At 44.6% G+C, this 22,618-nt stretch overlaps 1 protein-coding gene across 1 annotated transcript in view; it reads right to left on the bottom strand.

The window, feature by feature from the left end:
- Positions 1–4,160: 4,160 nt before the first annotated feature.
- The window catches only part of T265_11985 (hypothetical protein), a gene marked incomplete at both ends in the record, with an annotated part of 23,117 nt that continues 4,659 nt past the window's right edge, over positions 4,161–22,618 (bottom strand). Inside the window, 7 exons of the mRNA XM_009178851.1 lie at positions 4,161–4,679; positions 5,145–5,447; positions 11,665–12,013; positions 12,054–12,126; positions 12,164–12,312; positions 12,346–12,462; positions 14,816–14,956. Of these exons, the coding sequence (XP_009177115.1) occupies positions 4,482–4,679; positions 5,145–5,447; positions 11,665–12,013; positions 12,054–12,126; positions 12,164–12,312; positions 12,346–12,462; positions 14,816–14,956 (1,330 nt within the window). The remainder of the gene's footprint in view (positions 4,680–5,144; positions 5,448–11,664; positions 12,014–12,053; positions 12,127–12,163; positions 12,313–12,345; positions 12,463–14,815; positions 14,957–22,618) is intronic.

The raw sequence follows: 22,618 nt of genomic DNA, 5'->3' as shown, positions 1-22,618 counted from the left end.
AGGGGATTTCAAGGTTTTATTGTGGGCTTCATCCTGCACATGAACTCAACGTATGTTAAAATGTCGAGAAGCATTGCACAGCTTCCCAAATTCCCAGCAAAGATTGATTTCACGTACAGAATGAAGTCTTCACTATAGTTGGCGAATCTACTCGGAAGGAAAAAATTCACATCTGTGAAGTTGTCACTAGAGGAGTCCGTCAACACCAAATCACGTGACACGTCCTGTTAAGTTACCATCTTCAAAGTTGCGGGCTCAAAGCTCCCCAGACATTCGTGAAATGCACGCTCCTCACGCTAAACTAAAACGGCTATACAATGCCTCTGGGCCTAAAAGCCCATGTTAACTTCAACTACAGGGAGGAACTTATGCGCGTCCCTGATGATTTGCAGGACGAAATTGATTTCCATACTAGAAGAGCTAAAACTGTTTTTCTTAACCTGAAGTAGGACAACGAAAAAGCTGTTGAATTCACCATCACGGACAAATTTGTCTGCATATATGAGTGTTAATAGCAATAACAATAATACTGATAATATTGATCGTAATAATGATGGAGAAACTTTCAGCTGTTCTACCATATTCGGTGCGTAACTGCCGTGAAGCCCGAAGGAAAGCACGAGGTCTGAGATATTGTCAAGTTGCCCAGGCCTAAACACGAGTCACGGTTCGGTTTGAACCATGGACATCTTGGTCAATAGCTTCGCGCCTTAAACGCCAAAATAATCCGAGGTGAATAATTGTGATAATGCGATGTAAAGCCTTGCTTTGCAATCAACGTTAAGTCCCGTGACAACTTCAGTCAAGTCGTAGATCAACTGTTGTGCCGATTTCCCGACTTACTTCCCACCCTAACTAACCTCGAATCTTATTAAATAAATTGAGCACCATTTGGTGTATACTACAGAGAGCTTAAGGTCAGCACAGCGTGAGTTCGTACAAACGTTGAAAAGATTCCCAAAGCAATCAGAACGTTGGATGGTAACATCTCATTCCGATATGCTATTTTTTGACTTCAGACTTTCTATATTCTCCCGCAGCTATAACAGTAAATCTAGAATAATTTTGCAATTCTGTTGTGGAGCAAGCCGGTTAAGGCGACACGCACAGAAAACTTAGCAGATACCCAGGAAATTATCACAGCTTACTTGAGTCGTGGTTATTTTAAACGACCACGGATAAACATTAATGGTGAAGTACTAATAATAGTAATCGTTCAGCCATAGCACCCTTTCGGTGCCTAACTATGATGCTACCAGAAGGAAGCACGAGGGCTAGGATACTGCCGGGTTACCAAACCTGGGGATGTCGAGAGGCTGAGGTCGGATTCGAACCACGGACCTTCTGGTCAGTAAATTCGCGCTCTGAGTCACGGAATGTGATTCAACGGGGGAGTACGAACTTGACCGAACATGATCCATACAGTTGAGTGCTTAGGATAATTATTGAGTCTTTTGGTGACAACCTTGGCTAACCACGGACTTCTGGTCAGTAAATTCGCGCTCTGAGTCACGGAATGTGATTCAACGGGGGAGTACGAACTTGACCGAACATGATCCATACAGTTGAGTGCTTAGGATAATTATTGAGTCTTTTGGTGACAACCTTGGCTTTGCGAAAGAGCCGTCATATCATGTGAGATCTCAGAAGGTACAGCACATGCCTGGACCCGCAGAAGTTCCATTCGACGTTCGGGCACTCAGAGCGATAAAATTCTATTAGCCGAGTGTCTTGTATCACAGGTTAGCGCCCATTCCACTAAACCGATCGTCCTTCGAACCTTTCTGAAAAACGCTTCCTCTTCCAGTATGTATACAAAGCCCACGTTGTAGTTGTTTTTAAAAAACGATCGACAACTTCGCTCTTACCTGGGGCTCATAGGTAGTGGCCAGGATACACGGTTGGAAATATACAATCTGTATTGCTCTTGTTTGGTTACAAACGAGTAACCGCTTGTTATCCTCTGTCCCACGAAAGCTGAAATCGTGCAGTTTCAGGGAATCCGAAAGCGCAACTAACGGAAAATGGTCGCATTCGGATCGGGATATTCCGACTAGTCGGGTCCGAGTGGTGCGACTCACTTCCGTGGCGATGTCGAGATAAGATCTAAAGTTCGCTTGACCATCTGAATTGGAGTGGATTGCCAAAGCAGGTGTCCCGTCACTGATCGATATTTTGCTCGCTTTCATAAATATGGTGCGACAACCAAGGCCTAGTTGGTGCTGTGATGTCGCGCTGTTTGCTTTGTCAAGTAGTATCGCAACCTGAGAGCAGCCTCATCGGTCCTAGTAATCCAGAGCTGAAGAAAATCTTGTATCAAAGCCGGGATCACTAACCACTTTATTACGGTGCCGGTCAATTGAGAATCCGTCCGTAAACAGTTGTTTCCTGTACACTGATGCCGTTGGAGTATGTGAACACAGGATGCTATCAGTAGTATCTTAACAAACCAGCGAGAAGCTTTGAAATTTCCTGTGGACACGAGCCATGATCAGAGTGGTTTCCGCTCACAAATCGATTTCGAGCGAAAGTCACGACCTCGTAGTTCTAGTATCGATATGGGCGCAAAACGTTCTGCAACTTGAGGACATCTGCAAAGCAGCCGAAATTTACTGCGTGGACTGGGCTCTAAATTAGGAAACGCAAATATGTAATACGCAAACTGTTCGTTGTAGTGCCAAGCGTTTCGTTCTGTGCCATAAAATTGAGTCAGCCGATGCGATATCAAAATTCCGCTGAAAGTCACAATTTTGCCTAACTTTAGAGCCCCTTTCGTGAGAACTCACATATCTCATATCGTTTTTTAGTCTCCGTGGTGTGAAACCCAAACAGACGGTGAAGCGTTTCAAACACTGCAGTTGACACCTTTTCCATAATCTTACTACTGTGATGGGGCAAACGTTTGTTGACGCATAACCCGAATTCTCCGTGATCAGCGCCTTGTACTGATGCGGGTTTGGTATCGATTCCATCAGTGCCTCTAGCAATAGTACGGGTTTAGACGGACTTGATGGATACAGCAGCTGATCAGTGATTCATGCTCACTCAGCGACTGATTGAAAAGATTCCAAGTGTCCGTATTAGCCTGCATTCCGCAGAATGGAGTTTGCGGAGCATTATTCGGGGATAACAGCTATTATTTATTTTGGGTCGTTTTTCGAATAAGTATGGAAAAAGGTTAATCATCCAGCTGCGACAGGCAAGTGTCGAAGGAAACATGTGAGCTGTATATGGGTTGCACAAGATATGGCTGGAATAACCTAAAGCCCAGGAATGCATTCGAACAATGGGTCTCTTGGTCATTCGTTTTAATTTTTGGGTCAGCTATTTAGAGAACGAGAATGATTGTGGACGGGTACGAAGCTTACGGATTTTGTGCTTACATCACTGTCACTTCGACAATCCTCTGGTCCTCATGCAGTTATTGTGTATTTTTCATAACAAAGCACGACAGCCTTGGTCTTGAATCTCGCTTTAATTCGATTTCATCCGCAGCCCAAATCCTTGACCCTGTGGGGGTTCGAACTCCAGAAATGAGAGACGCGAAACAAGCGTGTTACCACCATTCCAGCAGCGCACGCTTGACAACCCTGAATTAACAGTGATGTAGGAAGCATAAATTTGGCATCCATCGTGTTACGGTCACAGCTGGACCTTCAGATTAATAAGACACAGTCAGGTAATTCTTTCAAACGCTTCACGACCCTCTTGATGATTGGGTACGTTTACGGACGAACTACCGATTATTTATCGTGCCCTTCTGAAATGGTAACTCCTTCCAATTGATTGAACTTTCGGTGATTTTCTTCTACTCGATATGTTCGTTCACACGTCTTCTGTGATTCCGGGAACCCTCCAATTGATCCGTTAAGTACTAAGCTGCAGTTCACTTCAGAAAACCGGCGTCATTTTGCTCGACATTATAACGACAAGATTATTCAATGGGGTCTGCAACCAGCTGGAACTGAGTAACTTTTCCATAATTGCCCGGAAATTCGCGACCATTTGTTTCTTGAGTAAATTGCGTTTTAATCAACCGACCTGTTCACAGGTGACGAGGTTGAGATTGGTCTATCTGAAAACGACCAGATGGTGGTGATCGTAGGATATGTTTGAAGGCATCGTTAGTTTGGTAAGCAAGAAACAGTGTCATTGGTTCACTTTCCTCCATAAACTAATGGGAGTAAGTCGTCGTGAAACTCGGTTTTCTGCTTACAATAAACGACCGAACAAATGAACAGAGTGAGCACTCAGTAATCCGAAAACTCGATTTAAAAAATACGAAAGTCTATTGCAGTTTTGGGAACAGAGACGGAAATTATGTGCAACCCAATTTGGTTCGCGAAACAAGTCAAACAAAGATGAGCTTATGAGCACCCGTTGTCTTAGCGTTAAATACGTCTAGAGAGTAAAGAAAACAGGTAAAAGAGAGTTGGTCATAAGGATTGGCGGACGGGCGATTTAGCAGAAAAATTGAGATGTCACTGGTTGGCGACCTTTGTTTTTGTTGATTCAACGAAGTTTTTCGTTGTCCACGGTTCCAATCGTTTCTTCTCCGTTTGAATGAATGTTCGCGTCGCTTCACAGTGGGGGTTTGTGCACATTGGACAACGGAGCATAAACTGTCGAGAGCAGGCCTCGCCACTACGCAAGTGCTTCGAAACCAATTCACCCAAACCCTTTTGGTGAAAGAACAGGGAGAGGAATGATAGTGGCATGAGTAAAATGGTTCACTGGTGATATGGAAGAGCGCTAACCAGAATACAATAGAGCAGAGATGATATGAGTACAAAAGACGGATAAGCCTGCTCGACTGTAAGCGAATGTCAGCGGTGCAGTCAAAGTCTCTCACAAAGTGAATCGACAGTGTCAGTGTTTTTTACCAAGCGTAGAGCTTTCTGAACCTTCACAACCTTATTTCGTACTTTATAGCTATACTGGGCTCAGAAAGAGCAATTGAAACCGCATATTTTCACAACTTTGCGTTACTATTCAACACAGGACTAGTTACATAACCCGATTGGTGGAGTGGATAAATGGGGCGCCCTAAGTGCACCTTTGAGGTTTTTCGGTCACTCCTGCCATCACAGCCATCGAAAATGATGCATCAAAAACACCGTTTACATTAGGGTACAGCATCTTACCAGCAGAAACACATTATTATCGTTTGGCGACGCAGCTCGGTGCACACGGACCATTCCTGCCTTATGAGCAGTTTCTTTGCAATATTCCAAATCCATTTCGTACAACGTTTCGATGTGGTCTGAGGTAAAGGCGATTGGAATGAGCATAGCATGCCGGTAGCCCAAACGAGCCAGTCCGTGCAATGTGTCTAATGTGGATGGTCCAAGCCAGGCAGCCGGACCAACTTTAGACTGCCACACGAGGCGGTAGGGCCATTGAAAATTCAGTAATTGCATAACCGCATGGACGGTGGCAGCAACCTCCTGGAATAAACAAAACTGGATGATAAGTTGGGAGGAGGGAAAAAGGTGTCAAAATGTCCGTTTTCTGAGGATTGGTGGAATATTATTAGGTGAACGCTCTCAAGGTGCTACAAGGATCTAATAAACTTCCCTACATTATGCTGCTCACCAAACCCCCCGAAACGATGCTTTCTCGCGGAGCTGGTTCGAAGAAGACAATACCTATAGCGCGCGAAATCCCCACCAAGCTGTTTCACTTTTCTCGGATATTTTAACTTACTTCCACGTAGACGCCCATAATTCGGAATGGAAATAGTAAAACCGATGATTGGTGATTGTGAACAGATTAGATGTAGCGATGGCATCAAACTCCACTCAATGGCTAGACTGCTGATCGGGCCACTCAAAAGTACAGAATGAATAGTCCGTCCGTGTACCATAACTTGCACGTGGCACCAAACCTAGGTAATCCTTGGTAAGGTGTCGAAATACTGGTAGCTCTGGTTCGTTTATTAGTTGTTGACCAGTAGTCCTTACCAGATCGACAATGCTTGGTTTTGATGCATCCCATATGCGATCGATATCTACTGCTTAGGTCAAGGTAACGTTCATCGCCATGAAAGTTCAACGGCAGTAGGAGACCAAACGAGTTGGTATGTCACGGGCACGGATTGCCGTCCGGGTCTTGAGGCTTAAAAGCACCATGCATCAGCTTACGAACCAAAAGGGGAGTGTTGCAGCGGCGAAAGTGCTTTCGAGGACTTTGGGTAATCGGGAATTAATAAGTCACTGGCAAGTCCTGTCTGGAAGGTGAACTTAGATCCGTTTTTTTTCATTACCGCTGCAAAAATCTATGGGCATTCTGCTTGCTGGAGCATCGTTTTCATACATTTTCCTGCAAATCCATTTATTAACCATTTTCACTCATGCGTGCTCAGTCATTGCTTCCTCGCACGTTTTTCGTCCCCGGTTTATAAGAGGTCGAACAGGTTTTTTCTTCGGAACGGAAAAGCATCACAGTGGCTTGCATCTCACAAACAAACTCGACGGAGTGCACTTAGTTAAAATGGTTTAGCGTCAGTTCTATTACAGAAGGGTCCTCCAAAACAGCAAATAAATCACCAAGTATCTGCGATTGTGATGGGATGTATCTAACATAGGAGAGGATGTTGGCAGCTTTAGTTGCCCAGCCGGTGATCGAGTTATTCGCTGAACTTGGCTATTCTGTTCCCAACGTTTCGTTACCAATCAAAGCAACAAGTGCATTCTAGTGAAGCGGGGCGGAGCCGTGCGTTGGTGGTTATGCATCGAGCAGTAATGTGCGCAAGCTTATACACAGGCTTCCGGAGTGGACCACATTCGATTAAGATTGGCTGCCCCGGTGAGTAATACTATTGAGTGAATTTTTCAATCGCGTTCTTACTGGCTGGTAACCACGGGACCTTTGAACTAAACCTCACCCTGTAACCTCCGCCGGACCAGTCCCGCTGGTGATCAGGTTGTCTGATCGGTTTGTCTGAGGTTCGGCCGCTGTTTGTTATCCGGCGCGGTTCGCGTTCTCTTGCATGCAGAGGTTCGTACATTACCGCCCGTTCAAAGTATCGGTTGAGTTCATCGTGGAGTGTCATGTTCCCAGTAATTCCCTTGCCTATTTTATACCTTAACACACCAGAATCTTCACGTTTTCCAAATTGAGAGGATCAGAATCTTCACGTTTTCCAAATTGAGAGGATAACCTTCCGAGTCTTCCAAATAGAAGACAAAGAAGGTCTGTCGTCCCTTCTTATGACCACATTTTGCTCGTTGATTCGCGTGGATAGTTTGTTCCATGTAAAGTTCGTTGCATTTACTGCACTTTATCTAGCAGATAAGATTATTCCGGTTATCTTGTCTGGTTTCGTCCTTTGTTTTTGAAATCAATCCTTCCACGATGGCACTCGGCTTGTGAGCCTCTGAAATATTACAATGTTCTTGCTGTCAGTTCAGATAACTTATTGATGTATGGATGCACTATTCGTTTAGTTGTCCTTTCTGGCGGTTGTTGCTGAGATCTCTCCCTTGAGCTTCTGGTAAAACTTCTTGGGTACCTATTGTTTTGCAATGCTCGAGATAAGTGGTTTTCTTCTCAGCCCTGCTATGCTGCGACGTTTCTGTTCTTCCAAACAGACTTCAAAGGCAGATCTTTCTGCGGTTCATAGGATAGTTGCTACAGGAGTTCAACATTTGATCTGTATGCATTTTCTTCCGGTATACTCGACCGTGAAGTGTTCGATCCGTAGTCCTTTGTCCAGGTTAATCGTAAATTTAACATCTTTAGGTGTGCTGTTGAGCAGCTCATACGTACCTTCTGCTGGATTTCGCTTGACGATAACAAATAAACCGCCCCAAGCCCTGAATTTATCCGTGGTTATGCAAAACGTTTTATGTTTTAAGGCTCCTGCAATCGGTGTTGATTTAGATGATCCTATGGATTCCCTTTCAGCTATTTTTGTACCTGTATGTCGATGTGGTTAAAACGTGAATTTACTGACCAGAAGGTCCGTGGTTCGAACCCAAACTCTGCCCCCAACTGCTCCTGTCTAGGCCTGGATAATCTGGCAGTATCTCATACGTCCTACTTCCTTCGGATGGCACAGCAGCTAGGAACCGGAAGGGTGCTCCAGCTGAACGATTTATTTTTTATTTCGTAATCAAAGTATGCAATCATGCATTGGTCCAGAGGTCTCCCTGTGAATTCTGGTTGTGTTGATTCTTAGGTAGCTCCATTAGCGTTTTTCGGGCAGGTTTGTGATCAACCAATGTAGAAAGGATGATGGCGTCGAATAACAGCATGACTTGGTTGTCTTCTAACTTGACATACCACAATTTAAACGGGATTTGCTTCTGCCTTCTCAATGTTTTTGCTCATTTGTACGCTGGAGTTTCTGGTAGCGAAGAAGGGTTCAGACATTGTGAACTTTCAGTATCCCATAGACAGCAATACAATCCATCTGTTGGCCTAGGAGCTTAGTAAAGCGCAATATATCCTAGGAAGAACATTCTTCATTGCCAGATTCACCCTTGGTTCACAAGCGAAACCACAGTGCTTTAAAGCGTGAACGAAAGACACAAGTTCACGCCCAGAACATGCTAGTTTGTTCATTTTGCAGCCGCTGCGCATCAAAACATGTCAAATGTAGTCAAAGTACCTCAGCCTTCGTCCGGGGCTGGCTGATTGGTCAACAAAAAAGACTGTTGCTAATGCCACTGTACAGCAGTTGAGCGAGACCGATCATCGAATAAACAGCTAACGCGCTTCAAGTGGTCTATACAGCCTAAGTTAATTCGAACTCACACGGTTGTAACCGCTGAGGTGATCGTTAACAACTGCTCTGACCCCGTTCATTGTCGAAAAGAGAGCCTACACACACCCTGAAACCTCCCATACACTAGTCCATCCATCATCAGTTTTATATTCACACATACGAACCGCAGACGGACGATTCTACAATGACTGACATACGTTGTGGTCCAACTTACTGCGTCAGCATGATATCCTGGGTCAAAATGATGGAAATCAAGAAAGAAAAGCCAAAGTTACTAGGTTGGCTGAACCTTCGCCGATCCAAATACTCTGGCTTTCTAGTGTTAAACAGTTTCAGGTCCGTTTCATTGGGAATCTATAAAAGTACGACCATACGATGCGTACTAAGTCCCTTTTAAAGGAGGTTCACAGACGAAAACGACTTCCTTTGGTCCATCAGAGAGAACACTGTTTTAGAGGGAAGGCTTCAATTACGATCGATTAGCACAAGCAAATAATGCTTAACATGGACCCAGACACTGCTAAAACATGTTCAGCGTCGTCTAAGTTAATCCAAACACCTGTGGTCCTCAAATGGCCAGATAGGTAAAACAGCCCCAGGCGATGAATTTCATTCGGTTAATAGAATTGAGATGTGACCCAGTTTGACCAGGTTGTAGCAGCTCAGTTCTGATTGGTAGTGCGACTCATCCAGAAATGAGTTACGCCATCGATATCATCTTTCATTATTAGAAGATAAGATCATAACAAACCCAGATTTCGCATCATATGGATGTAAGTGTCGAGTAATAAAGCACAACTTCAAAGTAGTTTGGTTTTGCTTATCCCACTCACAGACAATGCACCAGCCAAGTAAGCGTTACTAAGCACAGACCAGCAGACTCAAAGGCAGAACATCAAGCAAGAGCGTTCTTTTACTGTCATGTATGCAAACTGACAACAGCCAGGAAATCTCTGAAACGTAGTAGTCTTCACAAACAACAACCCCAGGTCGAAGACTAGACAAGGGGCGTGAAAAATCGAGAGTGAAAATGAGATGGACCACTGCAATAGCGACCAGTTATTCAGTTCCGGCGAACATTTACACTTGAGGCGAAACGGATCAGTGTCTGGAGCGCGAATTTACTGACCAGAAGATCCGTGGTTCGAACTCGACCTCTGCATATCGACTTTTTCTACCTAGACTTGGGCAACCTGGCAGTACCCATTCATTCGGGTGGCATCGCCACTGGGCACTGAAAGGCTGTTACTACTGAGCGATTATCTCTATTATATATTCTAACTCAATTGGTTCCAACGAACGAAGCCCGTATTCGACAACGAATACCGGGTCGACAAAGTGTAGATGACTGAATATGGATATACTCAACTCTGGGCATACCGGGCGTTCTAGACTTATTCGCTGTCAAGACCAAAACCAATTTAGAGAATACTTCCCAAGAATAAACTATCTGCTGGCTCCGTGAGTGTCCTCTTTGAAGAAGATTGATTCTATTGAGACAATGAAAAACGTTCGTTCTGAATGCTCGATTGCGGTTATTTAATAAGGGTGTCGTACCTTCCAGGCATATAGCGCGTTATAGCTGGAATTTGTCATTTCTAATCAACACTAGAGTTATTTACGTTCGCCTGGAAGATCCTATTACTTTTGCTCGGAATTTAAATCGCTTACTTTGAGTATGAGGTGGAAATACTCAGGAAAAAACAAAGAAGCAACTCTCTCCCGGCTGAATGTATTTACGGTTGAACGATGTGTGCCTCTGTACCACTAAGATGATACTCGCGAGTGCACCTCCGTCAAATCAGCTTTTGTAAATACGCATCAAGCAGACACCATATTAATGATTCAAACAACTCAGTGAAGCGCACACAACACGTATGGTATTTCTAGGTGTGTTGAGAAGCCGTCCACACGACCGTTATTGTATCGCTTTGATCCAGAATCCAGTGAGAACGTGTTCCCATTGAGAATTTGACACCCAGTTACAGTAATCGGGTTGAACCGAACTGTAATCGCAAAAATTTGCTTCCAATCACACTAGAGTTCTGATATCATTCTGTTCGACAATATACAACATGTGAATAAAACTATCCGATAATGGAAAGGTAGTCGGATTCCGAGAGAACTTAGACACACGAGATATCTCGTCCTTATCATGAGTCACCTGATGGACGGACATGAGAAGCACGTGTCCGCAAATTAGTTTCGCGTAGCCGAAGACATTTGACGCCTAATCCTTTGTGAACAGGTTAAGATGGCTAATGAACACTAACGAACATCGTGAACAATTAGTTCGGCTGACACGATCCAAGCCCCGACAGATAGCCCAAAATCCCATTAAATGCTGGTTTTCTGAAGGAAACGATGTAAAAGGTCATCGATACTTAGAATTATAGTTAGAATTATTATACTCAGAATTAACAGAATTTGTAAAATATGTTTTGCCACGGGCCAATCGTAGAGTTAAGTAATTACAACCGACGTCAGACAACTACAGCATTTGACCAGTACTTGCCATACCCATGTGATGTTGTGCATGTTGACCTAGTCTTCGAAAAAATAGCATCATCATCATCGACAGCATGACTTCAGTGTTCAACACTGATGGTTTACTGCCGTACAACCATGATTTATTTGAAGGCCTTATTGTAAAAAAGAGCAAATGTGGATGGGGGAGGGACTTAGTGCTAGCTTACCACAATCATTCCGAGGTGCCTACACCTCCAGACATTCACTCAGGCGATCTGGATAGAAACCGACAAGAACGCCAGTGGTATTGGTTGGCAGCCGTATCTTATAGTGTCTCCAACCAGGCACAGTGAGGATCACGCGGTCCCCACCATGGAAGGCGAGTAGCACCGACAACATTCAAGCGTTTCGTGATCTCCTTCATACTCCTCTGCCAAGTCGAAAAAATAGACAAGTAAACAAACCTGTGGGTAAGAGTCTCCACGACTGACAACAGATATAGGGATAGAATGAGCACTGAACAGGAGCACTGTATTCTTCCGTTCGACAGGATCCTCGATGGCATCAAGTAGGTGACGGATGTGTTGAGCAAAGGTATGTGTGAGAAAAGATTCCACCGGCCATCGATCCAGAAATGACCAAACAGGACCGGGAAGTTTGGTCGTCACATCCGGTGCCGATATTGTCTCCACGCCGGTGAAAGTACCGTCTTTAGATTCATAGTGTCTGGCGATGGCGTTGAAACTGCTTCCTGAGGTGGTACAACTGTACTGTGGATACTGGCTGAAGGCCACCACTCTCTCTAGGTTATCCCTGTAATCAAGATTAAACCGAGATGAAAGAGCACGAATACTTTTCCATTGCGTTGATTGCGGTTTCGAGCAGAGGATGGACGTAACGAAAACCAATGTACAGTTTATGCGGTGCTAAAGAAGAGATGAGTGAGTGGAGAAAATGGTTCACCTGTTTCTGGACTCACTTTGTCCAAATAACGAACAACGAATTCACCCTGCGTCTGAGTCCAGTGTGTGATTGGTGACCCACCGCCAATCTGTTCATACTGCTTGACAATTTTAGGCGACCGCCGTTTAGCTATTAGGCGTGAGAGTATACTAAGAAATGGAATATGAGGAAAGGGAACTCACCTCTGTGCAGGTAGCTGCATGATCTCACGATCAGAGAATAGCCGCAACAAAAAGTCGTGCACATGTTCAGTGGTTTTTGGACCGCCCATGTTTAGCATCAGGATTCCTGTTTTGTGCCTGCACAATCAGTGAAGATTGTGAATACATCGCAATCACTTTAGCCAAGAAAGAGATAAAAATGAAAAAAATGTTCCAGGTGACAGAACAGGTTTCCCTCTCATTCTACCGAACAACTGGGGTGCGAGACCTGCGCAAGTAAGACAACCTCATGAGTATGTTCTGATGAAAACGTTTTTTTGATCAGTTGGGAGACACTTGGAACCGTTCGTGAAGTCGCTTTTTCGGGAATATTTGGAAATCTGCCAACTGTTCTCCGAACTGGTTTGCACCGTATCTGCGGAATAAATCAAGCATCGCAAACATGGCGCCCTTCTTGTGTGAAAGGCAATGCTGTTGCTTTGAGGCACTTCCATAGGTTTTGCGTGCAAACGCTGCCGAAAACAGTTTTTAAGCATCCACTCTGGATATGAACTGGATGTAGACAAAATAAAATCACTCGAAAGTGGCGCGCTTTAGGTACATAAACGCCAAGCAACTCGAAGTAAGCACGACGGCTGAGGTACAGTCAGGTTTCTCAGAACTAGGCATAAGTAGTCGAAAAAGCAGAGATAGGTTCAAACCACGAACTTTTCAACTAGCAGTTCGTGTTTTAATCTCTGGGCCATCTCGATATAGACACTTTCCATTAGTAGACAGATTGTGAGCTCGTTTGGCACGGAAGAATCTATTGTGACATGTGATATTACGTGATATCACACATTTTGTGCGAATTTTCTTCTGAAAACAAGCCGAACTACCTTGACATTCATTATCATTACTTACGGAAACACGGCTGTAATTCGGGATTTTGGTTCGATATTTCTACCAGACTAAGTGTTCCGGGATAGCCGGTGGTAAGAAGCTGAAGAATTTGTATTATGCAAAAATGAGTAACATATCTGACTGATAAGGCAGCAGACAGATTTACATCCTTGGCAGTCAGACAAGTGTCGCACTGGCACCATACCTATTGGATTTTAGTAATATCTGCTATGACATACCTGATCCGAAAGCCTATTTTGTTCTTTGGCCTATCGGGACTTATACAACTTCTCGGGAAAACGAACTTGTCGACGACACCAATAGGGGCACCTGGAAACAAGAGTGCGATTTCGGCTGGCAGTAGAACAGTGTATCTTCAGATCCTTGACCACTGATATCTCAGAAGCATAACTAGTTTGGGCTGGGATCCACAGATTCGCAAAGTGGTGATCGGGAATCAAATATCTGGTGAAGTACCAAGCGGTTCATTTGTTGATAGTGTGAGGTTTTTTGGAAATTTTGATGGAGATTTCACCCTTTTATCATTCAGCCGCAAGGCCCTTTGGGGGCCTAACTGGGATGCCACCCGGAGGATAGCACGAGGGCTCAGATACTGCCAGATCACCCAAGCCTAGACAGGGGAAGTCGATAGCCGGAGGTTGGGTTCAGACCACGGACTTTCTCACTGAATTGCGCCTTTACCACTGAGCCGTTCCGAGCCCATTTTGTCCTGTGAGTGAAACTAATCTGTGCTAAAACGATTATAGAGTACTACTCGGCCTTTAAAGGATGAAATCTCAATTAAAAACCAGTACGTTTGAGGACAGCACCTAGCCCTACAGGTTGCGGTGGGCCGGTCACGTGGTACGCACGCCAGGTCGTCGGTCAGCTGTAGCATCCTTTCAATGCCTAGCTGCCATGCCACTCGAAGGAAGCAAGAGGGCTGGGATACTGCCAGGTTGCCCAAGTGTAGACAGGCAAAGTCGGGATGCAGAGGTCGAATTCGAACCGGATCTTCCGGTCAGTGAATTCACGCTGTAACCACTCAGCACACCGAGTAGCAACCTACAAGAAGCATCATTGTTTCCTGTGCATGGTTCGAGGTGGTAAAGACTTGGAAACGGTTAAAACATAACCTTGTAGGAGGAAGTGAGGGTTGTTGGCTATGCGACCCACCTTATATGGGGCCCAAAGGAACTCCCCTGTGCTTGACTGAAAATAGTGAGATTTTTGACATCTGATCGATGTCAGAGGCTCTCAGTTTCTAACCAGACCATAAAACTTTATTTAAACATGTTAACAGAGTTGCATGGCAGCAAAATACCATGTTGCTGTCACGATTATTAACATTACAGTGCGGTGCTACTCGGCTTAAGTTGGTCTGACAAGCTACTGACCAGTTAAGACGGAATTTGGTGAGCAAGTTCGGGCACTATAGGAGTAAAAACCACGATCGATCATCTGAATGCAACTTTCTTGAGGTAGGACATCCGCGGTCAAATTTTAGGTTTGGTATAAAGTATACCAGTGGTCGATACTGACATCTTAACTCACAAAGGCAGTGTTTGGGAGGCAACCGTGAAATAAAACATCTAAGCTTGTGACTCACCGTTCTGATCCAGAATTTCCATATAACTGACGTATCACGATCGGGCGACTAGGGAACAAAAGTGTGCGCATTTGGGAACGAAACATTGCAGGGCAGTTTGACTTGGAAAGCCAGGTTTTGGATACTACGTTTCGCGGCCGACTGCAAAAGAGAGAAACTGTGTTCACATCGACAGCAGCATGAACACCTAGAAGTGAATTAAACACAAGATTACCAACACTTGGTCAACCGAATAACAACGATTTAGGCTCGCATACAGGTTACTCTAGGAAAATAAGATCTCTTGTTTAAATAAACTCTCCGGACTCCGCGAGAGTCCTGCCCAGTGCCAGCTTTCGTGTTAGGGTCTTCTCTGAATACAAGGTATTTTACATGAGCTCAGTGATGGGAAATGAAAATATTCAATTTTCGGCCCTTCACGACAGAAAAATATTGGAATACGGTGCGGGAATGTCGACCTGAAAGCTACGATCGACGCCACTACATTGCATGCCCTGCATAAAGCCCAACTTCTGACTCTGGATTGAAGTGAGCTAAGAGTTCCGGTGCCAGCTTATTGATTTCGGCTAACTAGGCAAGTTTGAAATCATCCTTTTGAAATGTGCTAACACCACATCAACTGAGTATAGAAAATTGCTCCTGACTCCTGCCCTTCTTGTGATGGAAATTATAAGGTTGGTAGTCCGTGGCTTACCAAATGTGACGCGTTTGTTCCAGGTTGTTGTTTAGTTCTCTATCAATTCTAAAGAATTCTGAACCACCCAGTAGTTTTGAACGATCCTGTCGATGAGTAACAAATACGGTTCACAATCGTCACAGCGCCATTATTCGTTTAGAGGAAGTGTCGCTTTGTAAAGAAGTCAGTATGACAAATCACATTAAATCACAAGCCCCAACCTGTTGGTAGATTTCCACCATCGAAAAAAGAGGGATGAAACATAGAGAGATTTTTCAATCACTGTAACTACTTAGTACAAAAGTCCGTCAACGTCTGCCCCCGATTTGCTTCACAAATGAAACAATCTAATTCGAGCAAACAGGCATCGACGTCCTGAAATCGTTCAGCTGTAGCACCATCTCGGCGCCCAACTGCCATGCCACCAGGAGACATGAGGGCCGGGATAATACCAGACAAGGGAAGTCGAGAGGCAGAGGTCGGGTTCGAACCACGGACCACAAGGTCAGAAAATTCGCACCATAACCACTGAGCCAACTACATCCGTGCTAGCTCAACAACTGTCTACAGTAAACCAATACTGTGCTGTTTAGGCTTGGGCAACCCTCGCACTTCCTTCGGGTGGTAGGGCCGCTAGGCACCAAAAGGGTGTTACAGCTGAACGACCGAGGTCGCTATTGTTGACCTACAGTAATTCTTCAAAGACGGTGGGTTGGCATGGTTCTTGCGGACTTTCGAGAGCCTGAGGAAACGAACTGACAAGCGCGCACGCATGAGGATGTGATCAGAATCAAGTTGTTTACCAGAAGGAACAGCAGCCTTGAGTTGTGGCTCTCCACCGGCGGCTGACGGCGACACGATCCAGCTGGAGCTATAGCAGATTTTCAGGTGGTGACAACAAGGTTACGCGATCCGAGCGTTTATGCTCGCCAGAAACAGTTTATGATCAGCACATAAGTGGGAGGGTCGCTTTCCATTCCTATGAGACGAGAATCGACTCCAAGTCGCAACCCGGCTGTGATTCAAAGGAACTGAGATGACCGATTTGGGCTCAAGCCACCCTACTACTGACTGGCAAGTTAGCTTGTAATGTATCTTTCAATAGTGTATATTTTTCAGGAAATATTTTTGGGTACGGAAGTTTTTGGAGGACTCTCCATACATTCTTACACGTCCGGACTTCCGAGAATACAAAGAACGTATTATGTTTACAAACTTCCAGGGCATTCCTTGGTGGGCAAGTGTGTCAAGGATAGGTTGCTTATACGAATGGCGTTGTTCTAACACCTGACGGGGTGTGAAGATTTGGTCAACACGACCCCTACCAGGCTGGAATCTTGCTTGGTGCTTTCGAGTCAGTATCTCACGAGCCGCCGTAAGGCGACGAAGGACAATTGACGCCAACAGTTTCGTCGCGACTTGGGTCAAGCTGATTCTCCTGTGGTTACCACTCACTACGCGCCCTTCTTTGAAAATGGGCACGATCACCGACTGTCCCCAGTTGTCTGGGACAGACTTTTTCTCAAATGCAAGCAAACAGATAGGAAAAGCGCTGCTTGAGGACTTCAGCCTTGTCTTTGAACGGTGCGGGTGGGGGGTCACGCGGACCAGGATCTCGGTGGCGCTTGAGAGCATATGCAGTCGTAAACCTCCGAGGCCGTAGGTGGTTCAACGTTCACCGTCCATGAATATATTTCACCTCCAAAGAATTGCTGACAATCAATACACATCGAAGTTTGTTTCTATTCAACTGTCCGCCACTTGGGATGAAATCTGCACCCGCAATATTTCAACAAACAATGGATGCAATGCTAAACGGTTTACTAGCAGTTGCTGCTTATTTGGATGTCGTCATTTTCACAGGTTATAGTTCGAACTTTTGCACCGTTTGTATTGTATACTAGAGCAAAAACAGCAATATGATTTTTGCCTACACGTAGAAAAATGTGCATTTTTCTCACGTCCATCAAATATCTCGGATTTATTTTTGACGAAAATGGCCGTCATCCCGACGTAGAAAATATATCTGCCAGGAAACAAATGCTAGCGCCGACGGATTTAGAAACTTTGTGCCCAGTCCTCGGTTCAATAAGCCATTCCAGTTCGTTTTTTCCGTGAACCACCAAATTATCATTTAAAAATGGATGTGCCTTGGAACTTGTCATCTGAGTGCCAGTCCGCTTTTGACAAAGTAAGGTCACTTCTCAGCTCTGATCTGCTCCTCCCACATTACGATCCAACTATGGTATTGGAGCTGTCATCTCTCGCGTTTTCCATGACGGAAGCTAAAAACCGGTTGCCCACGCATCTAGATCCCTAGCAATCACCGAGCGCAATTATAACGAGATCGAAATGGTAGTTTTAGAGATACTCTTCACCCTTAAGAAGCTCCACAAAATGTTATATAGACGCCAAAGTTTACACGATGCTACAATCCATCTACTTCTAAGTACTTCCGCCATGATTCGTGACGCCACTGTTTGTGACCTTTCATTTCAAACCGTAATTCATCTCCACCGCACAAATTGGCCTGCATAGATAATAATAGACAGCATAGATAGCATAGCATGGGTAATCAGTTGGAAGTTGTATACAAACGCTCAAAATGCCAATTTTCTGCAAAATCACCCCCGCCCGAAAAACTGAACTATATTCATGACCTGCCCCATAAACTAGACGGTCACTTCTCGTCCACTGTGTGGGACTGATCAATGGTCACGAGTATTTAGCACGAACCGTGTTACTGCGCGTACTACCATTTCAGAACTACGACACGTTGTTAGTCATTTTGGAGTTCTGAATATCATTGTCTATGACATCAGCAGTGAATTCACGTCTGCTGCATTTTCTACCGATAAAATAGCATACAGCACATGCGATCACCACCGTTCCGCCCACAAATATCCAAATGGAAGGACTTGTCAACATTTCCAAACGCGCACACTTAGAAATTAAATATGAGGGGACCACACCAGAAAACATCGAGACGTTTCTGCTGAATTACAGAGCGACACAAAATTTTAAATGGTAATTCTCTGGCGGATGTACTTATAAACCGGAACATCCGTTCACTCGCTGACGTCTTCCGTCTAACACCACATTCTCCAGTCGACGGTAACAAAAACATGGTGGCTTAGCTAAACCGACACTGCGGTGCCGTGTGACATTTATAGCATCAGTGCCAACACTGACGTTGCTGTCATTGATGATGATGATGATGATGATGATGATGATGATGATGATGACATTTATACCTGGCTGGTCCATCCAAGGCCACGCGGCCCCAGCTATGGTCTTCAGTTTTAGTTCAAATTGACCGGCCAGAAAAGAGAAATGCTGTTGCTTCCCAAAAATCGCTTTTCTGGTTCTTTATTTCCCGCGAGGCTAAGATCCTTCGTGCAAGGCTTTATTTTCGCCCTTTTGGCTTTCGCTGGCCAACTTCGAATTTTGATGGTTTGATATGTTGATGTGTTCACTAAGATACGAGAAAAACGCTGTGTTTCTATGCCCTTGATGTTCACTAAATTTAGATCGATCGAGTTGAGGTATGACCCAATCTGCATCAGATAATGCCTGTTTTTGTATGACCTCAGTGGAGTCTTTATTCTGACCACATACTTATGGTCATAGCTGGCGGTATGCTACCCACGAGCTGGGATTAAACATTATTATTAGTAGTAGTACGAATTCAACGATAATTTGCCTGCTAAGCACTGTTAGACGCTTGGAGCATCATTAGATAAAGCTGACAGCAACCCTGTCCGAAACTTAGTTAGACTATATTGGTGTTCAACAAAGAGTGAACTCTGAATAAATGGTGACATCAAAAAATTAAGTAAACACATAAAAGTAGGAGGCTCAGGAGATTAGGCGTGAATGAAGCTAATATCCTACGGGTACTTATTCGCTTTCATCTTGCCTGACGTCTATTACCTAAAATGTAGATTTCGCCGAAAAAGCCAGGTATAAATATACCTCAGTTTTTCTTGATAAAGAGCGGGAAGATCTTGTTGTTCCAAGAGCGCCAACGATAGCAGGCCCTCAGAAGCTCACTGCAGCTAACTCACATCAGAGTAATTCGTGCATACAACAAGAGGTTCCTGTATACAAAGACCCCGCTAACTTTACTCTCAGCAATAACCGGAATAGTGTTAACACGCACGAGTCAAACACGTTTGTCTTGGATAGTGGACGACCAAGAAATTGGCACACTTCGTGCATTGGACGCACAGGTCAAACCCGAACACGAGCACCAAACGGCAAAAAATGGCAGATGCACCCAAGCCACGATAGCCGATGGTATGCAATGTTCTCAAGCAGTTCCACTCAGCGAATTTCATTTGAAAGCATATTTTTCTCACGCAAGCCGATGTTATGTTTCGCCAGTTTACCCAAAGCCAAAAAGCACATGTTCGAAACTTAATCTGAGTTGGGTACAAGTTGTGGGAATGGTAGTTTTAAAACGAAAAAATTTGTAATTACAACGTGAAAGTATTCCTTATTAAATTGCGAGACATATTTCCTGCATCTTCAGGGAGATTTCTTCTGCACTGGGTGCAAATTAGCCGCTGACCTATGTATTTGGTACCAAAGCTAAGCTAGAACTACAAAAACTTTTACGTTGCCCGGGATAAACTTCTTTATTCTCCCCGAATTTGCCAAATCTCTTCAGTTGAACGGTGTTACTTCTCTCGATCAAAGGGTCACACGTGGTGACAGAATGGGGAAATAACCCCTTGAAACCCGTACACTCAAGAGCTCGGCCAACAACGGGCAATCGTGATCCCTCCTACAATAGTCGTTCCCATAGTTTGTGGTAAAAGTTTAAAGGAGCTGGAAAGGATATCTGAAGGTACTGAACGATACCGCTTCACCAGTAACTCCAGGAGGTGAGTGTGGATTTCTAGAGACACGATCTCTGTCGGCTGCCACATATCCTCAGAAAATTCATTCTGTGATGAGATAATGTTAGCTGCTGTGATGGTTTACTAGTTGCTGTGTGCTAAAGGTACTGACATCTGACCGGCTTAATGAGGGTCCCACAGACGACTGAAATACTATGGAGTTCTTCGCGAGACGACTTGTTATGCAGCCGGCCTGCAAGACATCTTGAGATAGGGTGCTCTTAGTGCGTCAATTTTGACTTTGTAGGTTTTGTGCTAATGTAAACAGCTGTTTTTAGCTTGGCCTTCGTGTTTGACGCAAACTTGGTCCGAGTATGAGGATGGAATTTACTGTCGTTGGTACATATGTAATTTCTTGCCGTGCTTCCGGTCTGCTGGTGTCGCATCGAACCGACTATAAGCTTTAGAAAGACTGGTTCCGTTGAGAAGCGCCGGATTTCCCGCACCGGATACTTGCTTTAGAAACTTAAGATATTACCGAAACTGGTCGGTCCGCAACCGGTTAATCCTCGTCTTACTCTGACCGCAGCCATGGTTGATTGAAGTGGTGAAGACTTTTTTCATATTTTCTGTGGTAACGTTAATCAAGTTTTTATGGCAATGGCATTGTCTAGTCATCCCCTGGGCTCTGAGAAACAAAAAAGATCCAATTTCGCCATTGACTTTACCAACACACAGCACTGTCTTTGAGTATTGCGGGTCTCAAAAGAGGGCGCATGGAACTGTGCTCTGAAAAAGGCTTAAAAGTTTCCGTCCAGTGCAATCACTGCTGCTTCTCTCAATCCAGTGTGGAGCTGGGTCCTCTGAATCCTTAATGAATCTTTTGAAGCCACGCTGGTTCTTCAGTGCAAGGCGAAGCTAATAGCAATGTGTGGCTCTTTAGGCGTGCAACAGTAGTTCTTTGCGTTCTTTACCTGTGGATACACTGAGCCATGTGCTCTGCTTTGACAAGTAGGCCAGCCCTCCACTCCATCTTCCTGTTGGATGAGTATTGTCCTAAGGAGGAGTCTCACAAATATCGTACAATGTGCTCTGTCCACTGGAGGGCTGTGCATTGTTTGAGAGCACTGAACGGTCTATTTGATATACGTTCGGTTGCAACTTGCGGGCCATTGCCCGCCATACGCTTAACCATGCATTCACCGTCACGTAGTTTCATCTGGCTAATTGATACGGGCTGAGTTTATTCTTGGCGTAGAAGAAAAGTAAGAATCAAGATTTTGCCACCATTTCTCCTCCAGGGCATTTGGCAAATAAATGTGTCAAGCCACAGCAACCGTAAGTGAGGTTGCTGGGCACAAAAACCACGTTACTGAGTGACGATTTCTGGTGTCTAGTCAATTCTGTGGCAACATTATATCGCAACATCTGTGGCAACATTATTATATGCCTTACCTCACGGCCGCGTAAGGATTCGTGTCTTCAGTGGCACACTCTAAATGCAACCCCATTTTTAAATCGAGGTTACTCTTTCGTATCGTCTTTCCGGTTGCACACCTGGAATACCGACAATGAGCTTCATGGGCGGGGGCAACGGTAATTCCCCTATGACTGTAAAATACCGCACATCCTGCGACTTCGGACAAGCATCTACAACTTCCATGAAGTTAGCTATCCTAGTAACTCAGAATACTTGCCTACCGTGTTGTAAGTACCATATGTGTTTGTAGCAGAATGTGGTTACTTAGTCCTCAGAATTCCATTGTCTGCTTGGTTGCTTCTGCCGGATGTGGAACTAGATAGACCATGTAACCACATGAGCTCAATATCATGAGGGGCGATTGGTTCTTTGACCTTGCTCGAATCAGAAATCACCTAGTTCATTTATTTCCTGATTTGTTTTCGATTAGCGCGGTGGATCTTGAGGTGTAATCTATTTCTGTCCACCTATTGAAAGATTATGAAGTATCCGCTTGACGGTATTACACTTAAGGTTCCAGCAAACGAGAGGCTCTATCCGGGATTCTGGAGCACGAAATCAAAACAAGTACACGAAAGAGAAGAACGACTAACGTTCTGCCCGCCACAAGTTTTAAAATTCCCAATGTTGTCGTGAGGACCTTCTCGTGACTGGGTTCACCTCATAATGGGAACTCGTTTTATAATAATAATAATGTTTATTCCCATTGCTGGCCAGACCTTGGGCGGTTGGGTAAATGGCCGGAGTCATAACAAGCAAAGTGGAGGTGGAGATGGGATAATCCGAATTGGGAGAAGAGAACA

Source organism: Opisthorchis viverrini (genome assembly GCF_000715545.1).
Source record: "Opisthorchis viverrini unplaced genomic scaffold opera_v5_686, whole genome shotgun sequence".
Taxonomy (NCBI): Eukaryota; Metazoa; Platyhelminthes; class Trematoda; order Opisthorchiida; family Opisthorchiidae; genus Opisthorchis; species Opisthorchis viverrini.
The sequence above is the reverse complement of the archived record's forward strand: the minus strand, read 5'-3'. Positions and strand labels throughout refer to the sequence as shown.